The following is a 23,997-nucleotide window of genomic DNA, read 5'->3' as shown; positions in this document are numbered from 1 at the left end:
TTGTAATAACCTACAATGGAAAAGAATCTGAAAAAGAATATATATATGTATATATATACATATATATATATAAAACTGAATCACTTTGCTGTACATCTGAAACTAGCACAACATTGTAAATCTAACTATACTTCAATTAAAAAAAAAAAAAGACACACCTGGCTGACCATGCCCACTTGTTGAGCAAATGTTTTGATCACTCTCCAAAAGATAATTCCCAGTGATTTTCTGAGAAGGTGATATGGGCTGAATAGCCCTGCTCAAATCTATATGCTATTCTTAATAAGTTTGATTCTTATAAGCTTGTCCACAACTCCATTTTCAGGTGAGGATAAAAGAGCTGGGTCTTAAATGTGGAAGGCTCTATATGACCTGATATGTTTTCTGAGCACAAGAATTAAAAAAAAGGTAGGTTCTAAAATTTTTTGATTTATTGATGAAACTGATCAATTTTCTCCTAATAGCCAATATTTTAAGCAGGAAATATTTCCATTTCCCCCATTTTCTCAATCATTTGAATTCTGTTAACTTTGAATGATTGGAAGGTACTAAAGACAAAGCATGGAAAGAATCTGCTGCCTTCATCCAAATAGTTTGTAAAAGATTATTTGTGGACCATCCAAAAATGAGGCTATATAGGAAAACAAGGGGGAATAAAGACTAAAATATGGTAAATTAAATATATTAATCAGAGCCCTTCGTTGCACTGACAGAAAACCAAATAAAATTGACTTAGGCAAACAGCAGAATGTATTATCAATACACTATTAGCTATCTCATAGAAACTAAAGATGTGAATTAGGAACAGTCAGAATCTAGGGTTTGAACACAGTCAGGATCCTCTGATCCTCTGGGTGTTCCGTCATATGGTCAGAAGGCCACTTCTGGAATAACCAAGATGGTTAGCTAGGTCGATGTAATAACACAGCTGTTATCAGAGGACTATATGTAGGGTGTGGGGAGAGTGAAACAGGAAGAGGGTTCTGTTTTCAGAAGAAATAAAAAGGGTATTGAACAAAGCAGAAACGTCCACCTTCTTAAAAAAATAGTGAAGAAACAAGACAGCAAGAGAAAATGGCTTGTCAAGTTTCTTGAATATTTATGAATAACCAAGATCACTTTCAAGGGTAAAGTACTCTCCCCCATTTGAAGGAAAAATTCCTTCATTCAAGGACATCATTTGTAAGATGTATCAACAAATGGCAGCGTGTAAAACACCTGGTCTATTGTGCAATGCTTAATTACTAATCTTCATTGTGCACTCATTATATGCAAAGTATCTTTTTGGATTCTGGGATATGGGGAAGAAGTTGCAAAGATGAATAAGTCCCTCCCTCAAGGAGTTTACATTTTAGTAATCTGGAGAAGATAAAGCAAGCTATAATAACAAGGTCAACCTAACATAAGAACAGATTACTACAAAGCAAATCCTGAACTTATATCCCATCTTTTCCTCTAAAAAAGAGTTTGTGGTCCTAAAAAAATTATGCTCTATATGATGCAACACCACAATTCACGGTCTGAACTACATTTGCAGTCGCCAGAAGATGTCCTCAACCATACCCTGCATACTGATCCCACAGACTACCACCTGGTTTTAGCTGAAGACTTTCAAATGAAATTTTTTTCTGTTTCTCTGTTTCTCACTCGCTTTTTGGGAAAAGACCAGTGAGGAAAGGGAATGGTAGGTTATTTTTTATAAGTACACTTTCACTTTCATCATCATTATTATCATCATTATTATTTTCAAGCCTGTCTTTTAAAAGTCTGGGAGGCACAGGAGAAAAAGTTGATGAGAGAAGAGGTTTTCGGGGAGGCTACCAGCAGGTGGCGCTTGTCTCCTCCTCCGAGGTTACAATGTTGGACTCATCCTAGAATCCTGTAGGACTCAAGGGCTACGTACTATGCACGCAGTCAATGCAAGTGACATAGATCACGCGGTACTTTAGATCCAGCCTGGTCCTCAGGCCACCACGTTTCTGCATCACCACTTAAAAAACCGCCTTCTCTACTCCAAGGGTTGAAGTATTTTCGTACTGACCCGCATCCTCACTTCCCTTAGCTAAGTTGCTCACAGGGACGCTGCTCAAGCCTTGGGTATAGAGCAAAAATAAAGGCCCTAGAGAGTTGGCGCCAAAACTTCGGAGAGGAGTGGGACTTTATTAATCTTCCAGCTGGTCTGCTCTTATGGTGTCAGATGTTCTGTCTCCCCTGGTGTGCCAGCGTTGGTCTGGGCAGAACATGAATTCGCTTGCAGGCGGACACATCAGCTCCCATGCCCCACAGGGGCTAGAGGAAGCGCACGAGGATACCTTGACGGTACCTGTGCGCAGGCTCCAACTGTGACTGAGTTATTGGCTAGTTGGGGTCACTGACTTCCTGACCTTTCTAGCCCCACCCAGTTCTGGGCTCAGCCAGCCACAGCCAGCCCCTCTTCCTCATAGGACAATGGGTTCTGTCCACCATAAAAACGACCTGCATTTTGAAAAGTCCTTCCTTTCTGTGTCTGTAGTTTTCTGCCATCGCTCAGAAAACCCTCTGCCTTACTCCTATTTGTTTGCAGTGAGGTGCGGCCCGGGAGGGCGTTTACAGGAAGGAGGGCAACCCTGGAGTCTGAAGGCTCTACTTTCAAACCCAGCTCCGCCTCTGACTGCATGGGTGAACTCTTAACTTCCTCTGTGGCCTGGGGGAAACAATTTTTCCGCTCACGGGGTCCCTGGATTAATGAGATCACGAATGCAGACCACCTGGACCAGCGACTGGCTCGTCGTAGGTGCCCAAATGCCAGGGGTCGTCTGTTGGCCTGACCCCACAGTGAAAAACTGCCTCTCGGGGAACTCTGGGTCAAAGAACCAGAATAATTTGCATAATTGAGATAACCTCTCACCTCCCCGTGATCTCACGGCGTCCAGCCCCCCACGTTCCCGGATAGCGGGGCCAAGCAGCAGAGCTACCGCGGCGGGCGGCGGAGGAAGGCGCAGGGCTGGACTGACGGCTCTCGGGGAGGAGGAGGAGAGAGCAGGCGGCGGAGGAGGGGAGAGCCGCCTAGAGGAGGGAGCAGAGGCGGGAGGAGACACATGCGCGCTGCCTGCCGCCGCCGCCGCCGCCGCAGTCCTCAGCTTGCCAGGGACAGGAAAGCCTCGAGACCGAGCTGCCACTGCCGCCTCCCCTTCTGCCCCCCCTCCATTCCGCGCGCCTCCCACACCCTCCTCCCCTTCTTCCAGCATCTCTCGGTGGAGCCCTGCAGGGACTCGGCCGGGCTGCAGTCTCCCCGACCCGGGGGAAAGCTGTGACCCCCCCGGCAGGAGCGGCAGGGCGGGGTGGGGGGCCCGGGAGAAGATGGCGACGCCGGGAAGCGAACCCCAACCTTTCGTCCCTGCCCTGTCAGTGGCTACTCTGCACCCCCACCATCATCCCCCCCACCACCACCATCAGCACCACGGAGGAGCCGGAGCCAGCGGCGGGGCCGGAGGAGGCGGCGGCGGCGGCGGCGGCGGGGGCTTCAACCTGCCCTTGAACCGGGGGCTGGAGCGCGCGCTGGAGGAAGCGGCCAACTCCGGGGGGTTGAACCTCAGTGCTAGGAAGCTGAAGGAATTTCCCAGGACGGCGGCCCCCGCGCACGACCTCTCGGACACGGTGCAGGCAGGTGAGAGAGGGCCGAGGGCGGGCAGTGGGCGTGGGTGGCTGTCTGTCGTCCCTTCCCCGACGCGGTGGCCAGTCTGAGATCTGGCCCTGCTGAGGGACGAGCGGCCCGTGCTCTCCTGAGGAAGGGACCCGCGTGGGCGCTGCGGCGCCGGGAGAGCCGGGCTGCTCCGGGCCGCTCGGCCCGCTAGCGTGTGGGAGCGCGTGGGTCTCCGGCTCCCCACCCGCGGCGGCCGTGTGGGGGAAGTGGCCGCCGGGCTGGGACTTGCGGGCGTGCCGGGTGCGCGCAGTGGAAGTGGGAGGTTTCAGGCGGCCGCGGCCGCTTTCTGGGCCCCGCGTAGGGGCTGGGAAGCCGGCCGCGGTGTCTGCGCCTCCGCTTTGCGTCGAGGCGTCGCCCGTCCTGGTGGGGAAACCCAGACAAAGGTGGCGCGCCCTCCGCCCACCCGAGGACATCGGCGCGGTGCCGCGAGGCCCCCGCGGCGACATCACTGAGCGCTCCAGCAACTTGGTGCCGACTGCGAGGAGGTGCCGAGGCTTCTCCTTCCTGCGCCTGTGCGAGGAAGGAGCGGCCGCCGAATCGCAGCGAAACCGAATCGCCGCCACTTTGCTGGGGGGGGGTCGGCTCCCCGGTTCTTTGCCTCTAGCTAACCGCCCACGCGTTTTGGTTCCTGCCACCGAGGCTACCTAGTTCTCAGTAACCCGATCTTTGCGGGGGCCCTGGAAAGAGACGGCATGACATATTAAAAAAAAAAAGAAGAAAGTAATTAAAGTGAGCCGGTTTTCCTTCGTGAGCCGGACAAGTTGCAACTCGCGCCAGTGAGCATACAGCGTTTTCAAGTTATGTCATGTGTTGACATATTTCTCAGAGGTCGGCTTTCTCTTTGGTAGTTGGAGTTACTGGAGTGAGATCCATAAACAGGAAGGAGGCTGATGGAATGCGATTCAGGCCTTGGGATCCCTACAGAACTGACTCGGTTCCCGACCGTCCGGTTTCAGCTCCTTGGGGGAGGGTTTGTATCTTGGCAAGCACCCAGCATTTCCCAGAGCAGTGGGTGCCCCGTTTTGGAACCACCGCCCAGACCTCGTGGCTGTCATCACATCAAGGGCTGAGTGTCAGACCCCTAGGATCCTGGACGGCTTGACTGTCAGCTCCAGATCTCCCAGTTTCCTCTCCTGCGGGAAGAGGGGTTCGGGGGAGGGGGCAGACAGTTGCCTTTTGGAGCTTGGTTTCTAGCGCTCCCCTCCTTTAATTCAGTAAACTTTTATTGAGTCCTAACGAATATTTAGACAGAGTTCTGAGTTCACTGGAGGCAAAAAGGGCTCTTAAGGGTCATTAAACTTTGTAATTTGGATTCAGGGATAGTCAGGAATGGGCATAAAGGAGGGAATTTCCAGAGTTGAGCTGTCAACAGCTGGGGAGTCTCTTGATAGGACTTCTTAGTTGCATTTTCTCAAGTGGAAGTTATTCCAAGAATTGCCTGAATCATTAACTTAAAAAAAAATCCGTTGTTAAGTTTGACTTCCCTTTTGCTATAGAGTGTACAGTGAGCTGTGGAAGGATTGGATATGACTGCAGAAAATGGAGCTGGCATGACCAATAGTAATATGTGTTTGTCGTTCAGGATGGGGGCATTGAAAGTTGTTCCTCTAATTCAGTTATGCTGACGTTTATTTCAAGATGGGTGAACTGCTCTGTTGGCATTTCTTTGAGAAGGCTCGCGCTTTTTTAAAAAAATTAATTAATTATTTTTTTGGGGCTGTGTTGGGTCTTCGTTGCTGCCTGGGCTTTCTCTAGTTGCGGTGAGCATCGTTGCAGTGCGCGGGCTTCTCATTGTGGTGGCTTCTCTTGTTGCAGAGCACGGGCTTCAGTAGTTGTGGCTCAGGGGCTTAGTTGCTCCGGGGTGTGTGGGATCTTCCCTGACCAGGGCTTGAACCAGTGTCCCCTGCATTGGCAGGCGGATTCACAACCACTGCGCCACCAGAGAAGCCTAAGACCCGTGCTTTTAAAAGCAGAGACCACCTCTTTCAGTGAAGGCCTTACCATGTGAGGCACGGCAATGCTTAAAAATATTTTGTTCTCTCTTGCTTGCTTGTGGCGAGCTGTGGTTGTGAGTTCCGCAGGTTTTAAAATTATGAACCTCACTTGCACGTGTTTGATGCTCAGAAAATTCTAACTAGCTAAAACTTGGAGGCTTAACTTGCCGTTAAAAAAGGCAGTGTTAATTATGGGAGGGGGAGTGTCACCGAAGTTTGTAGAAAACTTAGGAAAACCCTATAAAGATAAAAGAGAATTCAATGTAGACAGCTATTTTACATGAAATTTCAGTACCTGAATGTGTTAAAGAGTTGGCTTTTGCCAAATCATCTTTGCCTCAGGTCAAAGCTGGGTGTAAACCAAATGTATTCTGCCCTTTGTTCTATTTACCGAGCACTGTTCCTTATTTGGAAGAGCAAAACTCAAAATAAAGCAAGAGTTAAAATTACCTCCGTTTGCATAGTGTTGACATTTCCTGCATATAAAGAGTTCTAGTAGAGTGGAGTGTATGAACAGTAACATATACAATAAAGACAGTGGTTTCTCTGGGGTTAAAATTTAGTTTACAGAATATCTCTTAAGATCAGAAGGACATATGAAGATTCTTAAAGACCTAAGATGTAAAGTGGACTTTTTCATAAATTTTGGAAGACAGCGAGTGACATAGAAAGCTTTTTCTCACTGTTCCGTTGTATAATACAGACCATTTGGTTTATGCCTTGTAAAAGTAACTATTCTGGCAGCCACCTAAGCAGAACTGCACTCTTGGGCAGTGTAGCCTATCTGGACAGGAGTTGTGAAAACCCAGATGCAAACACAGAAATATAGAGGCCCTGGGCTGCTCAGTAGATGTTTAAGCTCTGTCAATCAAGTGCATACATATTTTTCATAGGAAAAAAGCTCTCAGGCTCTCCCCCTCACTTTGAGCCTATCGATTTACCCATATTGGAGTGAAAATAGTTGGGTTGTGTCGGGGTCTAGTCTTTTGGCAGGTGAGAAGGGGAAAGAAAGGCTGATCCATGCAGGTGTGGTGGCACAGGAGACACTGGCTGAATGGGAGAAACCTGAACAAAAGAGCGATGATGAGCACTGGGTGTGTGCTCAGCACTCTCCTGCCCGGGCCTCCTTAGAAGCTATTCAGATCCTCATGTACAGCTGGGGAGAGTTGAGTAATAGTTGCCGAAGGTCATAGCCCTACTTAAATGGTGAATCAGGGATTGGACTCTGATGGTTTCACTCTAGTGTATATGTTCTTTTTTTTTTTTTTTTTCTGAGTTGGGTCTTCGTTGCTGCGCGCGGGCTTTCTCTAGTTGCGGTGAGCGGGGGCTACTCCTCGCTGCGGTGCGCGGGCTTCTCTGCGGTGGCTTCTCTTATTGCGGAGCACGGGCTCTAGGCGCACGGGCTTCAGTAGTTGTGCCACGTGGGCTCAGTAGTTGTGGCTCTCGGGCTCTAGAGCGCAGGCTCAGTAGTTGTGGCGCACAGGCTTAGTTGCTCCGCGGCACGTGGGATCTTCCCGGACCAGGGCTCAAACAAGTGTTCCCTGCATTGGCAGGCGGGTTCTTAACCACTGCGCCACCAGGGAAGTCCCTAGTGTATATGTTCTTGACCATATTCCTGTTAAGCAGGGAAGGGGTGGAGAGGAGCAGAATTTGGGAAGGTATCTGGAGATTCATTCAACCCACATTCATTCTGCAAGTACCCACCAAGCGCTGCTAAGTGCCAGGCACTGTTCTAAGCACCAGGGATACAGCAGGGACCAACAGAGAATCCCTGTATCCCTTCTGATGGAGTTTTCATTCTAGTTGGAGGCGGGTGAGGAGACAGATGAAGAAGTAGATTTTGCAGGTTGAATAGGAAAAGTTATACTTCTAATATCTTTGTTTAGAAGTATACATACTGCTTCGTATTAAAGATGACTTATAGCAGCTTGTAACAACAACAGCATAAAAGATGACTAGTAATAAATATCAACTGAAGCAGAAAATCTGCCCGATAAAAAGAAGTACACAGATATGTGCATCAGGAAAGCAAACTTTTTTTTCTAGTGCTGATTTTTTTTTTTTTTTTTTTGGCTGCGTTTGGTGTTCGTTGCTGCACACGGGCTTTCTCTAATTGCGGCGAGCGGGGGCTACTCTTCGTTGCGGTGTGCGGGCTTCTCATTGCGGTGGCTTCTCGTTGTGGAGCACGGGCTCTAGGTGCATGGGCTTCAGTAGTTGTGCCACATGGGCTCAGTAGTTGTGGCTCTCAGGCTCTGGAGTGCAGGCTCAGTAGTTGTGGCACCCAGGCTTAGTTGCTCCGTGGCATGTGGGATCTTCCAGGACCAGGGCTCGAACCCATGTCCCCTACTTTGGCAGGCAAATTCTTAACCACTGCGCCACCAGGGAAGTCCCTAGTGCTGATATTTTAAATAGTGTCATTTTGGGATAAGGAAGTTCCAGAGGGTGTTTGTATGACAAATAAAGCAGATTGAAAAGAGGAGTAAGAAAAGAAAGTGTCTGTCTTAGGCTGATTGCAGGAGGTCCTGGAAAATTAAAAGGAAGCTCTCCGATTTGATGTGCAGAACAGTTGTTGAAAGTTGGTCTCATTAAGGAGAGGGAGGGCTGTGTCATTGCCAATATCTTTTGGGGTGGCTTGAAGCAGAAAAGTCTATATGGGAAATGAAGGGCTTCCCCAGCGCGGGGGACAAATACTCATCGAGGTCCTGTATGTGCCAGTGCAGGTGCTGGAGGAGGTGCAAAGTGTAAGACACGACAGGAGTGCCACAGCAGGTCCAGGAAGCCACGGGACTCTCAAGGCAGGTCAAGGTGAGATGCCAATAGCGTAGATAGACATTGCAGAATTCAGGAACTAAAAGGCCATTTCAGTTAAATGGGTTAGGAAAGACTCATAGCAGAGGTGGGATTTGGGTCAGGTTGTGTAGGATGGCTAGGTTTCCGATGGAAGTGCCCAGAACCCATGCTGTGGTGGGAAAGATGGTTTGAACGTGTGGAGTGAGAACCTGACAGCCTAAGACTTGCTGAGAATAAAACAGTAAGAGAGGGCATTCAGGCTTGTGCTTCTGGTCACATTCTCCCACCCCACTGTCACCATGTAACGAGGTAACAGAGCACGGGGCTCTTAGGACCCTTTGAGGATGCTGGGGATGGCTGACGCCTGGGATATGTCAGCCTGTGGGACTAATGCCCTAGTCTGTCTGAGATACCTCTCTCCAGTGTCTGCAGAGGCAAAGAATCTTCTCTGAGATTTGCGGGCAGGCTTATCTGCTGAAGCCTGACTTTCCCCCGCCCCACTCCCATCCTGTAGCAGCCGAATCCTTGGGATATTAGCACACTTTAGTCATTGGGATGCACCCAGGACTTGGTGATATCTATTTGGTCTCAAAAACCATGCCATTTCGTTCATAAAGATTTTTCATTACAAATGTAATGAAACTTGAAATCACATGTGTTTTCGTAGAACGTGTGTTCTTTTATAGTTATATCTTGTTTCAAATTATGTTTCTGCTATTGAATTAAATTTATTAGTCATTGCTGTAATGATAGTTTATTGTGGTAGTCATTATTTAAATGGCTATATTAATGACATATATTCTGAATACTTCATTCATAAACAATGAGTCACATCCTTTTCCTTCCTATTATTATTTTTTTCTTGTTGATCAGTTTCAATGCAGAGGACTTCTAATAGTAAAAGCTGTTAGAACTACTAAGACTCCATATATATGGTGTCTCTGAACCATACCCAGATGTGCTCTTCCACGTTTCTGTTTGTGGCGGAAACAATCTCCACAAACATACCTCTATTCTCATTGCTTGCATTATGGGCTGTTCTTTATTGAAAAGGCAGAAGCACACTAATCATGTTTCTAGGGTAACAGCATACAACCATAGGCAACGAAACCTCTGGTAATTTTTGATCTGTGCCGGTTTATAAGTTCAGCCTAAGGTTTGACTTCATCATTGAGAGGATTCTACCGGATTGTTTGTCAGTCACTGCGACATCTTATTTGATTTTTGGTGAGTGTATGTTATGAGGCAAAAATTCGGCACACCCCACTATTTAAAATTTTTAACTTCGATTGTTGACTAAGTTTTTTTTTTTTTTTGAGTTTTGTTGCAAACTTAAATTTTTCATGCTGTGGTTTAGCAGTTCTTTGGTGTAAGCATTTAAAGGGTAGATACCTTTTGAAATCCATGTTGGTGTTGATCAGTGCAGAGGTTAATTTCCTTTTGCTCTTGCTGTCCTACTGGTGTGAACAAAGGCTTTTTCTGTCCTGTTACTCAACTTCATCATTACTTATTTAAGCATAAGTTGTTTCCTTCTTTTGTGTGTACTTTTCTATTTTTCCCCTTTTTCATATCTGTTTGTCTACCTACCTACCTATATCTGTCTACCTATATCTATAGGTATATCTATTTACCTATGTCTATAGGTATACTTATATGCTTGTATTTATAGGTATATATCTATATCTACATAAATTTATGTAGGTGTGTGACTTGCTTAACCAAAAAAGAAAGCCCAATTATATTTGCATATCTGATGCCTTTATTTATGTATAATTTATAGTAAGTCTAGAGGCATCTCTTATTGCTACAGTTCTTTTGTTGCATGAAAGTATTTTTTTTGCACCAAAATTTTCATTTGCTCTATAAATTTCTATTGATAGAGATATAGGTATAAAGATGTTTTATCTTTAGGCTGGGCAGCATTTACTTTCTCTTCATCTCTTCCCAGAGTCATCTCCCCCAGGTGCCGTATTGAGTATGCTTTTTCAGAGACTTGGCAATTTAAATGGCAGAAATGCTATGAACTCTATTTAAGGTGCGTATGGGTTCATCAGTCAGACCACATGACTTGAACTTTTGTCTGTGCCTCACAAAAACTTGTCTGTGATGCTACTTTCCAGATTTGGTTTAGCTTTTTGGAAAATTAGACCTTCTGCCTTAGAAAGACATCAGGGAAAACTGGCCTGGGCTTTGATCTGGTACTGCCACCAAGCTCTTTCAGTGACTGTGTCACTTGTTGGAATTAAGGTAATTTGGTGTTAATTGCAGTGTTTATTTCAAATATAAAATTATAATCTATCATAAAAGGCTTAAGGATATAAGACCCAAAACCCAGCTATATTTACATATCTGCTGCCTTTGTTTATGTATAATTTATGGGAAGTCTAGAGGCCTCTGTTACCGCTGCTGTTTTTTGTGGCGTGGAAGAATTTTTGCTGCAGAATTTTCAGCTGCTATTATATTTCAGACAAGTTTTTGTGTGTGTCGTGTGAATTGTTTAACGAAAAAAGAAAAAAAAAGCGAGAAAGAAAAGAAAAAATATGGAAAGTCAAGATTCCATGTAAGCCTTAGTTCAGGAAAACTAGGCCTGCCAATAAAGATGCAAGCTTGAAGCATGTCTGTGTTTTCTTCATCTTAATTTCAGAGTTCAGTAGTATTGCTTCCATAAACTGTAGTAAGAAGTCATACATTTGGAAACCATCTGTTCCCACAGAGTAATTCAAAAATCGATTGAGACTGTTTACATGAACAGAAAGTTGAGGAACTGTGAGAATGTGGCTTCTCTTGCTGTTACTCCAGCAAGGCAGTAGGAGGGAAATGCCTTTATAGTTGGATTTCTGTGCGCTCGTACTTTTTCCCATCCCTATCCTCCTTCACTGGCCATAGAGGAGGAATATAGCGGGGACAAAAAAAATCAGAGAACAGCAGTGTTTGATTTGCATCACAGAAACATTTTATTTTTTTTGCTTGATGAGACATTATTGCTCCTGTGTTAATATGACGTTGATACTGAGCCAGCTTAACTTATGGTACCTGGAACTTTTCCATGATTTTTAAATTTTTTCTAAATTTTTTGCACTCATCTTCATTTTTTGTTGCTAGTATATAGAAATAATTATTTTATATAAATTTATTTTATTTATTTATTTTTGGTTGCATTGGGTCTTCGTTGCTGCGTTTGGCCTTTCTCTAGTTGCAGCGAGCAGGGGCTACTCTTCGTTGTGGTGCGTGGGCTTCTCATTGCAGTGGCTTCTCTTATTGCGGAGCACAGTCTCTAGGTGTGCAGGCTTCAGTAGTTATGGTACACGGGCTCAGTAGTTGTGGCTCGCGGGCTCTAGAGTGCAGGCTCAGTAGTTGTGGTGCACGGGCTTAGTTGCTCCGTGGCATGTGGGATCTTCCCGGACCAGGGCTCGAACCCGTGTCCCCTGCATTGGCAGGCGATTCTTAACCACTGCGCCACCAGGGAAGTCCCTCCAGGATATTTTAAGTCACCAAGGTCAGGCTTTATAATTTTGGAATCTGCCGTGATACTCACTTTCTTCCTTTTGCTGTGTTTCCTCAGTCTCTTTGCTGGAGGGGCCCTAAGACCGTGTGACTTGAAGCAGAGCCGGGATCCCTCTGGCTCAGTGAGCCTTGAATTTACCCTTCACTGTTCTCCCCAGATGGGCAGAGAGAGGCCCCATTTTAGTTTTCTTAATCTTCTGGCTTCTCCTGTGGCCTTGCTCTTGACAGCTGACACCTGCAGCGCAGGCCATGGAGTTTTGCTACTCGGTGTATCTCCCTAACGTTCTTTCCTATTTTTTGATGTTGATGCTGTACAGTGCTACGAGTAGCATCAGTGCACCTGACCTGGTTCCCTCAGCTTGGCTCTGATTTGAGGCACTTTAGCTCTGCAGGCAACAGGGACAATTTCAAAGATAGCATCACCTGCAGACTGCCTGGCTTGGCCTTCCTTTAGATTGCCTTCGTTTTGCTTTTCCAGGTCATTTCCTTCACTTTGCCCTCCTCCCTGCCCTGGAAGAGTCACCTTAACCACGCTCCTATTTTATCCAGTCCCCAGCCTACTCCAGACACGGGCCTCCCTGCCATCCCTTCCTTGCAGATCTGAGCACTGAATCAGGCATAGCTTTAAGGCACTTTTGCATTATTTCCTTCTGGCATTTTTTGTTAATTCTTTTTTTTTTTTTCTGCATTACGCGGGCCTCTCACCGTTGTGGCGTCTCCCGTTGCGGAGCACAGCCTCCGGACGCGCAGGCTCAGTGGCCATGGCTCACGGGCCCAGCCGCTCCGCGGCATGTGGGATCTTCCCGGACCGGGGCACGAACCTGCGTCCCCTGCATCGGCAGGCGGACTCTCAACCACTGCGCCACCAGGGAAGCCCATTTTTTGTTAATTCTTGCCTTCCTCTTTGGTGCTTTCCCCAGGTTTCAGCTTTTTCCTCCTTCGCTGGCCTGTGAGGTCTGGCTAGGCAGGGGTCTTTCCTTATTTTCGTATGTGCCCTTCATGTCTGTCACAGAAAATGCTAGATTAACGTCAGTGCACCGTTCTGTCTCCTCTTTCCTACTCACAGCCCTCTCTTAGTCCCTGCACTCTCAGTCCATCATCTTGGATCTGCCACTATGCACAGTTTGCTGATCTGCTGCCTTTTTTTTCAGTGCTGACCTTATTTTTTTTCACATGACATCTTTTTGCTTCTCAGCATCACCCACTGTATTAGTTGGCTTGGGCCGCATAACAAAATACCACAGACTGGGGGGCTTAAACACCAGACATTTATCTCCTCCCAGTTCTGGAGGCTGAGTCCAAAGTCAGGGTGTCAGCGGGGCTGGTTTCTCCCGAGGCGTCTCTCCTTCGCTTGTCAACGGCCAGCCTCCCTGTGTGTTCCCATATGGCCCTTCCTCTGTGCCTGAGAGTCCCTGGTGTCTCTTTGCGAGTCCAGATTTCCTCTTCTTATACAGACACCAGTCACACTGAATTAGGGCCCACCCGTAACCTACTCATTTAACCTTGGGTACCACTTGAAAGGCCTAATCTCCAAATAAATCACATTCTGAGGGACTGAGGGATAGGGCTTCTAGGCGTGAATTTAGGGGGACACAATTCAGCCCAGCATGCACCCCCTCTGGTGTTGCTGGTAGCTAGCTACTGTTCCTCCCCCAGCCTGGATACAGTGACTTGGTGCTGTGCAAGTCTGCCCTCCCATGAGGCCCAAGCCAGGCCTGTCTTATTCACCACTCCAACCCCAGGACCCAGCACAACACCATGCTGACCCCGCCTGGGTGCGAGATAGACCCTCAATTACTGTTATTGAGCACATGATGTGCTGTAAAAGGGGAAGGGGCCACATTCATACTTAAAAATGGGTGACTCTGGCTAGTCTGGGCCTCCCTTCTCCCCACCATCTCTCACAAATTTAGAATCTTCTTTTTGGTGGTTGGTGGGTCCCCAGAGTTATGCTTTCTCAACAGTAGTAAAAAGAAAGATAAGGTTGCTTTCTTCAACATTTGCAAGTGTTTGGTAAGCCAGGTTACATCAGGAGGTAGAGTTATCCTGACTTCTGAAGGGGATGGGTGCAGTTTTATTGTATCACATCGTGCTTGAAATTAACAAGTAAGGTGAAAGTAAAATTTTTGAGTACCTGTCATGTATAGGATCTGTGGATGATTAAAAAAATTAGAGACATAGTTCTATGGTACATACTTTGCAGAATTGAGTAAGGATTAAAAAAATAACATGTTTGAAAGTACTATACATGTATAGTATTCTCATTAACAAGTGTCTTTTCCAGATAAAGCCTTTCAGTCTGTCTTCCATCTTGGGTAGATTAGAGGTTAAACATCAGCTTTCTTGAGCCTCAAGGACCTGGGTCCAAATCTTGGCTTTGTCAATTATAAACTGTGTTACTCTGACCAGTTAACTTAAACCCCAGGTATCAGTTTTTTATAAACTGATGTCAGCTATAAAATGGGAGCAATACGTACTTAGTTGAGTTGTGAGAACAATGATTATAACAACAATAGATAACATTGTCAGGTGCTCTCTCTGTGCCAGGCATTCCTCCAAGTGCTTTATATGTTAATATATATATTAAATATATGTAATACATACATTGCCTCATTTAATTCTTGCTGAGTGTTCTGTTTTAACTGTAGTAGGAACTCAGTAATTCCTAACTCTTCCAGCTGTTCGCTAGGTTCCACTCAACCACCTGTGTCTGGTTGAAATTCATCTGCCTCTGAAATCCCTTTCTTGACCATTGTAGCCTGAAGAGGGAGTTTAGATATCTAGAAACCACCCATTCACATCTCTCCCTCATTTAATAGCTGAGGACACTGAGGTTCAGAGAGCTTCAGCCCCTTGCACAAGGTCACACAGCAGGGCAGTGGCAACTCCCAGCAGAGGGCCGTTTCTGTGGAGCCTGGAGGCTACATTGGATGGACGGAAGACCTCCCTCCCTCCATAGACTTCTCAGGTCAGCCTCACCCAGACCAGCCACGGGGAAGGTCCCTAAAAGAAAAAATACTGTGAAACCTTTAATAACATGTGGTCCAAAGCTGGGGAGAACAAGATAGAAAACTAAGAGTGGTTACAGATTAAATGTGTTAGTTCAGGATTTTACTGCATGTGGTTTGGAGGACATGCATGGGCTCCGTGTAAATTGGCTCCCAAGTACTAAAAGGCGTGTTGGGAAGTCCCACCCAGACTCACAACCTGGAGGTCCACAGCCGCCTATCATAGCAAGGGTTTCCTTGGCACTTGAAATACATTTTCCAGTGGAAATACAGTAGTAAGTGGTGGTTTGGTTCCCCCGCCAACCCTCTATTTAACCCTAGCAGAGCTGGGCCTTTGTGTCGATGGTGTTTCTTTGGAAAAATGTAAGCTCCGTTCTGACAAGGAATTCTGAATCTGGAGATGGTGGCATCAGGATGTGAACCTCCTGCCTCTTGGGGATAACTCTCTCCCCTGCGGCCATTCCTACCTGATGTCAGAAAGTTCCCCTCCCTTCTAGGCCCCTTGGTCAGTGGACCCAGCAGACTGGGTGTCCCTTCCCCCTGGTGTGGGGAGCAAGGGTCGGCATAAGTTGGGGGTCAGCTCTGGGACTCCGTGAGGCCTCAGGCCTAAGAGGCGCCGGCCCAGGAGATGCCCCCTGAGGGAGACGGGCAGGGATTTAAACACCTCTCTGCCTAATGGTTGTATTTTTTTGCATATTATCTCCCCAACTTATTTATTTTGGACTTTGAAGCAAATGATGAGTCTCCCTGAACTTCAGGTCTATAATTTGTTAATAGTGAAAATACTCTTCCTCACTCAGGGCTGTTGTAAAAGGAGGTACATGGAGTTCGGGTCTGGCTCAGAGCGAGTGGCCTGCAGATGTCGCTGGCCTTCCTCGATTCCCGTGGGGTTATGCGTCATAGTAAAATAATATAACTGCAGTAAAATAGATAACTGCACATTGTTAGCCTGTCATTGCCGTAGTGGCTAAGAGCACCCGTGGCTGGGTCTCAGTCCTGGTTTTACCAGGATATGGCTAGTACTTAAGCTCCCTGAGCCTGGTCATACAATGAGGGATAATGATCATGGGATTATTGTGAGGAGGAAATGAATGAATATAGGTGTAAAGTACTCAGGTCAATGCCTGCTGTTGACGTTTGCCATTATTATTATTATTATTATTTTTTGCGGTACGCGGGCCTCTCACTGTTGTGGCCTCTCCCCTTGTGGAGCACAGGCTCCGGACGCGCAGGCTCAGTGGCCATGGCTCACGGGCCCAGCCGCTCCGCGGCATGTGGGATCTTCCTGGACCGGGGCACGAACCCGTGTCCCCTGCATCAGCAGGCGGACTCTCAACCACTGCACCACCAGGGAAGCCCCCATTATTATTATTATTGTGGCCGAGCTGCGTGCGGGATCTTACTTCCCCGACCAGGGATTGAACCTGGGCCCCCTGCAGTGGAAGCTTGGAGTCCCAACCACTGGACCGCCAGGGAAGCCCCGCCATTATTATTATTATAGTCCATTATCTTTAGAAAATAGAGTCAATCTTCTAAGGCACAAAAAGACTAGATTCCTAGAAATATTGTGACATTAATAAAATAATCTTGATATCCAGAAAGCTTCAATATACATGCTTTCAGTATGTGTAAGCGTTATATTCTTTTGACAGTCTTTGGAGGGTGATGGAGTAGGTGCTATTTCTTCTTCCAGCTCTAAACATTCAGGGCTTACGTGTAAGGAAACCCAGACTAGATGGTGAAATCATTTTCCTTGGGTTATGTTTCTAGTAAGTGTTTGAGCCAGGACTGTATCTTCTTAATGTGATTTCCATTCATTCCTCAATATAATAGCCTTCGTAGGTTTGATTTCATCAGGACAAAGAAATCCTGAGGGGACAGGCTGGTAGAGAAGAGTGCTCCCCAGTGGAGAATGGGGAGCGTATTCTGGGGCTACACTATGTATTCCTGCAAAGGGTGCTGGGACCAAGGCTTGTTTTGGGCCTTGGGATGGAGGGGTAGGAAGGAGGGGGTGGGGCCTCAGAGGAGGGCTTGTAGCACAGCTCTCCGCCCTCTGCAAGAGTCCTGCCATGGATTTAAGAACTCTTCCAGATCAAAATAAACAAATTGATCACCTTTGATGCTCTTAGCAAGAAACAATTTGTGAGTCTTTTTATGTTCCTGGCCACTGCTCCGAAGATGTGTAGCAGATACTTCTCTAAGGAGTGAGAACATGTCTATGAAGAAGCAGAGGTTAAAGAATAAATACTCGGATTTAAACGTATCATTTCTTTTCTCACTGTTTTCCCGGCATCAGCATTTGTTTTGAACTTTAATCAGAAGTCATTTCATCAAAAGCCTGGTGATAGGTTCAGTATCACCCTGAAGTTACTGACAAGGGAACTGAAAGGGGGGTATGGTCTGGGCCCTTCAGGGTATTTCCTCCTTCAACCCTTATGAAGGTTAACCCCTCCCCTTGCAAGGTAGGTAGTGTCCTTGGAGCGGAGAAGGAAACATCGGTTGGGCAATCTGAGTACGTTTGTAGAGCCAGTAAGGCCAGAGCTAAAGTTGGGATCCGAACTCTGGTTGAAGAAGTGCTGGAGTCTCTTGCTATTGAGGGGGAGCAGAATATGCCACCCCAAAGTATGCCACTTTGGCATATTGATTCTTTTGAACCGAAAGTTACTTAAGAAACAGTCGGTGCAGGGACACTTGGCCTCCTTTGTCTCCCTGAAAGCAGGAAATAAATCTCCTGTGTGAAAGGTACTCTTCCTGTACCAAAGAGGGGTAGAAGGCATTCTTATCACCAGAGATAGGGAATCCAGGGCCGAGAAGGCTGTATAAACAAATTTACTTCTTCACTCACTTACCACCCCAAGCTCAAACCCCTTTGTCTTGTCCATTTTTCACAGATTTATTTATTTATTTTGTCTAAAAGATACAACAGCTGCCTGCTTTGATCACTTCTTTCAGTATCGTATATTTTTGAGCTCCTGTACATAGGGACTTTGTTTTTTTCCTGTTAATTGTTTCATATCAATTTGATTATTAGGCCAGCCAAAGGACCTAAAAGGAAAGAAGGAATTACGTTTTCTTCCTCTATGCCGTGCTCTGTTGTAGCGTTACTGCATATTTAGAGCTGGAAGGACAGATGGGAGGGGGAGATTTTGCAATGCGAATCGAGCCCAGAGCATTCTGATAGGCAGTCCTCTGGGTGACTTATAGACGGAGGAGTCAGATTCCAGCCTAATGTTGTTTCTCTCATTAATCTGAAAGTGGATGCAGGAGACCAAGGTGCATGCATGGGGAGTTCTAGCCCTAATCCTTACCTATTGCTAGTGGCCAGTTATCAGCTCCATTTCTAAGAACTGTGCTTTCCAGCAAGCAACAGTATTGGTTTTAAAAATCCTCCAACATGTCTATTATTAAAAAATTTAAATAACACCTTCAGGTTTTTAGTTTTGGTATAAAATTTTGTTAGACTTTATAATACGTAACTTATTTGAACAGCCTATTTAAAATTTATTTTATTCCCTCCAGTGAGAAATGAATGAATAGCCATTGGGTGAGTGACCAAGTAATTTACTTTCTAGACCATTCCCTCTGTAACACAAGTGCTTACATTCTCAAAGTTGTTTTTTTAAGTAATAATCATTGAGTCAACTTCTAATGCATTTTATGTTGTAATGAAGATCCTTCAATGCATTAATTAATTGCTTTTAAAATCTTATAAAAGAAACAGCACAGCAGCCCACTGGCTAAAATGGCAGCACAGTTTATGGCTAAATAACCAAAATTTTTTGTGTTTATGCAAATTGATCTAATTCAAAGGAATCTGATTGTGCAATTGAAGGCAAATAGACCTCTCTTTGTGCAGTTCCGTTGGAGGTGAGGATGATAATCTCTGCATGCAATTTAAGGCAATTATGTGTATTTTTCTGTCTTTTGGAAGCCTGGATAAATCAAAGTTAATTTTAGTTGTACCAGTCCTTCCAGTGGCCATAGTCTTGTAATAAACTCTTAACCGTGGTTTGTTCAGATATTTGCATTTAATGCTTTGTTGTGTCCGTGCAGTACTTTAAAGGGTGCCATGCCATAACTTTATGAGTGTTAATGAGCCAAAGTCTGATCTGTTTTATGAAATTCATTCGGCAGCTGTGAAGACTTGCTGTTGCTTCCCTACCCCCCCGCCCCCAAAGTCCTTGGTATCAGTATGTTAATGAAGACTTGGTATCTCAATATGAAATTGGCACAGTGGGAGTTCCGAGGTAATGTGCCCTGACAGAGCCCTTAATGTCTGCCTCTTAGGGAGTGAATGACAAAGACAGGATAGGCCAGCTAAGTGCTTTCACAGTCAGGCTGCCTGGGTCTTTCTAAAGTCGGTCTGTGTCTTCAGCGTGTGCACTCTCTGTGTCTCAGTGTCTTAGAAATCTCTCTTCTGTCAGCCAGGCCTCCTTGATTGTGATCTCTTAATACCACACAGTAGATTGGGTTGGATGAGCCCCGTCACCTTTTTTTTTTTTTTTTTTTTTTTTTTGGCCTCACCACGCCACATGTGGGATCTTAGTTCCCCTACCAGGGATCCGTCCGGTGCCCTGTGCAGTGGAAGCGAGGAGTGTTAACCACTGGACCGCCGGGGGAGTCCACTTTTTTTTTTTTTTAATTGAATGAAAGGTTCTTTAAATTCTTTAGTGCTTTACAATTTTCAAAAGTTTCACACACATCATTTCATATACTCCCATAATAACCCTTTTCCCCCTTATCCCTATATTCCCTCCCCCCAACTAGTAACCACTAGTTTGTTCTTTACATCTGCGAATCTGCTTCTTTTTTGTTTTATTCACTAGTTTGTTGTATTTTTTAGATTCCACATATAAGTGAAATCATATAGTATGTGTCTTTCTCCGACTTATTTCACTTAGCATAATGCCCTCCAAGTCCATCCATGTTCCTGCAAACGGCAAAATGTCATTCTTTTTTATGGCTGAGTAATGTTCTATAGTATATATATACCATATCTTCTTTATCCATTCATCTGTTGATGGACACTTAGGTTGCTTCCATACCTTGGCAGTTGTAATTAATGCTGCCATGAACCTTGGGAGCTCCATCACCTTTGGATGAAAGACTTCAGCTTTCAAACACCTTGCTTTGTATAATTCTATGCAATGCTCTTTCATTTTTCAAGAGAACATTAGGTCACTGTGGACATCACAAGAAGTGCTCTTATAGGATGCCCCTAAATAGTGTCAACCTAAGTCCAGGTTTGCTGGGGACAGTCTGGTTGATACCTTTTGCCCTGGACTACTGAATAATAGCACCTCTTTTTAACACATCCCGATTTGGATGATAAATTACATGACCACTCTACTCATGGGACATAGACACCACGTTTTAAGATAAACTGAAGTGGAGACAAGGTAAATGACTTGCCCAGGCCCTCTGGCCACTTCAGTGTCAGATCAGGTCTAGGATCTGAACAGTTTATCCTGGTCATCTCTGTCAGCTGCCCATACTGCTGCCCTTTGAGGGAATGACAATGCTTGGCTGGTTTCTCATTTTAACTTTCACACCAAGAAACCCTCGCAGGAAGGTCTTTGGCATTTGTCTCTAATCTTAGTGGGCAAAATACAGCACTCATTTTAAAATTGTGAAATATAGCATGCATAGAAAGGAGTCTATATAAAACGTAAGCATGGTTTAAATGATGATAGTAAAATAGGCATAGAGACCTAGAGCAGACAGGGAGCTGGGACTGGGGTGGGGAGGTGATTGCCTGGGGCAGTACAAGGGGTGATAGAAACAGTCTCTGTCTTGAGTTAGCGGTGAACGCGCAGGTAAGTATGCATTTGTCAGAACGCCTCAAACTCTACGTATAAAATGGTTGCATTTTGTTGTATATAAATTATACCTTACTAAAGTAGACTAAAAATGCCCCTATGTACCCATTATTCAACTTGAGAAGTGGAACATTTCCCATAACAATGCATTATCCCTGATTAACAAGCCATTTGAAAGCATAGAATAATTGGGGCTTTATGGCTGAATGGGTGCCTACTACAAGACTGATATTTCTGTATTAGCGGACAGATTCTTTGATCTTCATTTTCTTTATTTCAAAACAGCTTGTTAACTGTCTACATAGTCATACTAATCAAATATTCTAATTCTCTTTATGAGCGGCAGTTTAGTTTATTGATAGAAAAAACTGAAACTGAGCCAGGCTTCCTGGCATCACTGGGATGGTGCTGGCTAATGAAATCCAGGGCCTAAGAGCATTTGCTGTGCACCTGCTGGGCGCCAAGACACTCTGCAGGCCTGATCTCATTCTTCACCTCAGCCTACCTGAGAGGTGTCGTGTACCTTAGATTTCGTGGAGTGCAGATGCTGAGGCTCATAGATGCTCAGCGGCTTGCCCAGGACCCCCACGTGGAAAGTGGAGGAGCTGCGGGTGTAACCGCCAGCAGCCTGACTCTAAAGTGTTTGCCTTTCCCACCAAGAGAGGTCATTAGAAAGAACTGCCTTCTGCTGGGGAAAGCAGGGCCTTTTCGCTAGCTCCTTGCTTGTCCCCTGGAGCCTGGGACGGTGTGGTGTACCACCCGCAACCTTCCTGTGTGACAGCCCTGACCAGGCACACTCCCTGCCCCGCTTCCTCCATGGCTCCCTCCTGCCCGCCCAGGTCAGCTGCCTGATCTAATAGGCCTCTGGGATCAACACCATCCTGCTTACCCACTGGGTTTCCCCTCACCCTCCTCACCAGCCTTCGTGGCTCCAGCTGCCTTTGTCTTTAGCCTCCATATGTTCCAGGTTAAGTGCCTCTATTTTGCCTTTGATCATGCCTTCCCTTTCCTCTCTGCATGTGCCAAAGAAAATAAAACAGAAAACAAAACAATCAACAAATAGAACTCCAGATCTCTAGTCCCTGTCAGTCACCCCAGAATCTCACCACCTGCCTCTTCTGGATGTCCCAAACCCTGGCCCCTCTCTCCAGCTTCACCCCCATCTTTTCCGAACTTTAGGCTTTTGGTCTGTAACTGGCAGTTTGATTGAGTTGATCCTTAATTGTTATTTGACTTCATTTCTTTTCTCTCCAATTGATAATAACAACAAGAAGAATGATAATAGCTTTATTTCTCGAGACAGGTATTGTGTTATATATTTCTCTCAGTTAATTCTGCCAAATAATCTTAGGATGTCAGTACATGTTTTTTCCCTGTTTAACAGTTTAGAAAATCGAGGCTCAGAGAAAACAGCCTAAGATCGCATAGCTACTAAACTAGGATTCAAACCTTAGTTGAAACTGGGATTCAAATCCTGTTTGACTTGAGTGATCCCGTCTCACTCTTTACTGACCCCTTGAAAATCCCTTGAAAAGCATGGAGAAGAAAGGAAACTGACATTTATTGTGCCTTTACTACAGCATGTGGTAGAGGTGGCTTACTGTATTACCTCACAGGATCCTTATTCTAATGCTAAGAATTAGGTATCATGGTCTCCCAAAAATTGAGGCTCAGTGTAAATAATTTCCTCAAGGTTAAAGAATTGATAAGTGAGACATCAAATTCAAAGCAGGTCTTTCTGCCCCTAGAGATCCCCGCTCTGTGCATGAGGAACTCCTACTATATAGTCCCTTTTTTTTTTTTTTTTTTTTTTTTTTTGCGGTACGCGGGCCTCTCACTGTTGTGGCCTCTCCCGCTGCGGGGCACAGGCTCCGGACGCGCAGGCCCAGCGGCCATGGCTCACGGGCCCAGCCGCTCTGCGGCATGCGGGATCCTCCCGAACCGGGGCACAAACCCGGGTCCCCTGCATCGGCAGGCGGACTCCCAACCACTGCACCACCAGGGAAGCCCCTATATATTCCTTTTTAAATTCCCTGTGAGGCCTAGCACAGTGCTGGATGTTAGTGAAACTTTTCAATTAGTTACAGGTTGATTGAAAAAAATCAAAGGTTCTTTTTATCCTGTTAGAAGCATGAGAAGTAGTTCCGTGGGGAAGCGTAGAGCCCACCAAGCATGTTAGCTTTAGGGAAGGGACAGTCTAAAAACAAAGATGAGGTGGAATAGGTTCTCGAATGCATGGAGGAACCGTAGAATTTTGTTTATCTTGAGAGAATGACTTTATCCCTTCCTGAATTTTGCTCTGGTGGAGCAAGAATGTCTAAAATGAAAAGACAGGAGAGGATGACTTAAGTATTCTGGTTCCAGTTTTGCAGATGCTGTGTTGTTAGCTTTCTCCAGTCAGCTGACTCCCCTACTTCCAACTGCCCTTCTCAGGTACAGAAATAAAAGCTAATGGCCGGTTACCCTGGGCCCTTTCATTGGTGGATTTGGAGACCATTGAAATCCACCCTAGAGCTCACCCTTCAAAGTAATTAACAATTAAAAAAAAAAAAAAAAAAACTAAACCAAATAGGAACTCGTCTACGTTCTAAAAATATGTTAGAATTTTGTTGTTCAAAACACACACACTCTGACTACTCAGTACATCTTGTACATCTTTTTGTTCTTAGTACAAGGAACCTAGAGGTCTGCATGAGGTGTAGTTCCTGGGTCTTGGAGTGTGTCCTCCCCTTTTCGTTTTTTGTCAGCAGAGCGTTTCTGCCGAGTGTACTGCGTGCCAAGGGAGCAGTTGTCGGTGGTATTCGCAGAGATGTGTGTTAGCGTGGAGCCAGGGGGGACTGCAGTGTAGTCTCTTGAGTGACAGGCACCAGCTCTGCCTTCCACGCATGGCCCTTTGTGCTCTCAGTAACTGGAGAAATGCTGGCTGTGTGCACTGGGTTTTCTCAAAGTGTGCTAGGGATGGCATCTCCCAGCGCTGGCTGTGAGCTTCTTAGAATTGTGTCAGTACATGATGGGCGAGCTCTCCCAGAAAGAAACACCAAGGGCTCACATCACCGTGTCTTTGTCACCGGCTTCCATCTCTAGCTTGCTGAGGTTTAAAATGATTATGGCCGTTTAGGTAATGGGCTTGGAGTCCAACAGATGAAGGTCAAATCCCTGCACCATCAGTTACTAGTTGGGTGATTTGGAGCAATTCTGAG

General features: G+C 45.7%; 1 protein-coding gene across 1 annotated transcript in view; it reads left to right on the top strand.

The window, feature by feature from the left end:
• Positions 1-2,953: 2,953 nt before the first annotated feature.
• The window catches only part of LRCH1 (leucine rich repeats and calponin homology domain containing 1), a 192,034-nt gene continuing 170,990 nt past the window's right edge, over positions 2,954-23,997 (top strand). The window contains exon 1 of the mRNA XM_060079853.1: positions 2,954-3,646. Coding sequence (XP_059935836.1) covers positions 3,340-3,646 — 307 coding nt within the window. The 5' untranslated portion in view covers positions 2,954-3,339. The remainder of the gene's footprint in view (positions 3,647-23,997) is intronic.

This window comes from Mesoplodon densirostris, chromosome 17 (genome assembly GCF_025265405.1).
Source record: "Mesoplodon densirostris isolate mMesDen1 chromosome 17, mMesDen1 primary haplotype, whole genome shotgun sequence".
NCBI lineage: Eukaryota > Metazoa > Chordata > Mammalia > Artiodactyla > Ziphiidae > Mesoplodon > Mesoplodon densirostris.
Note: the sequence above shows the minus strand (reverse complement) of the source record. Positions and strands in the feature narration are given on the sequence as shown.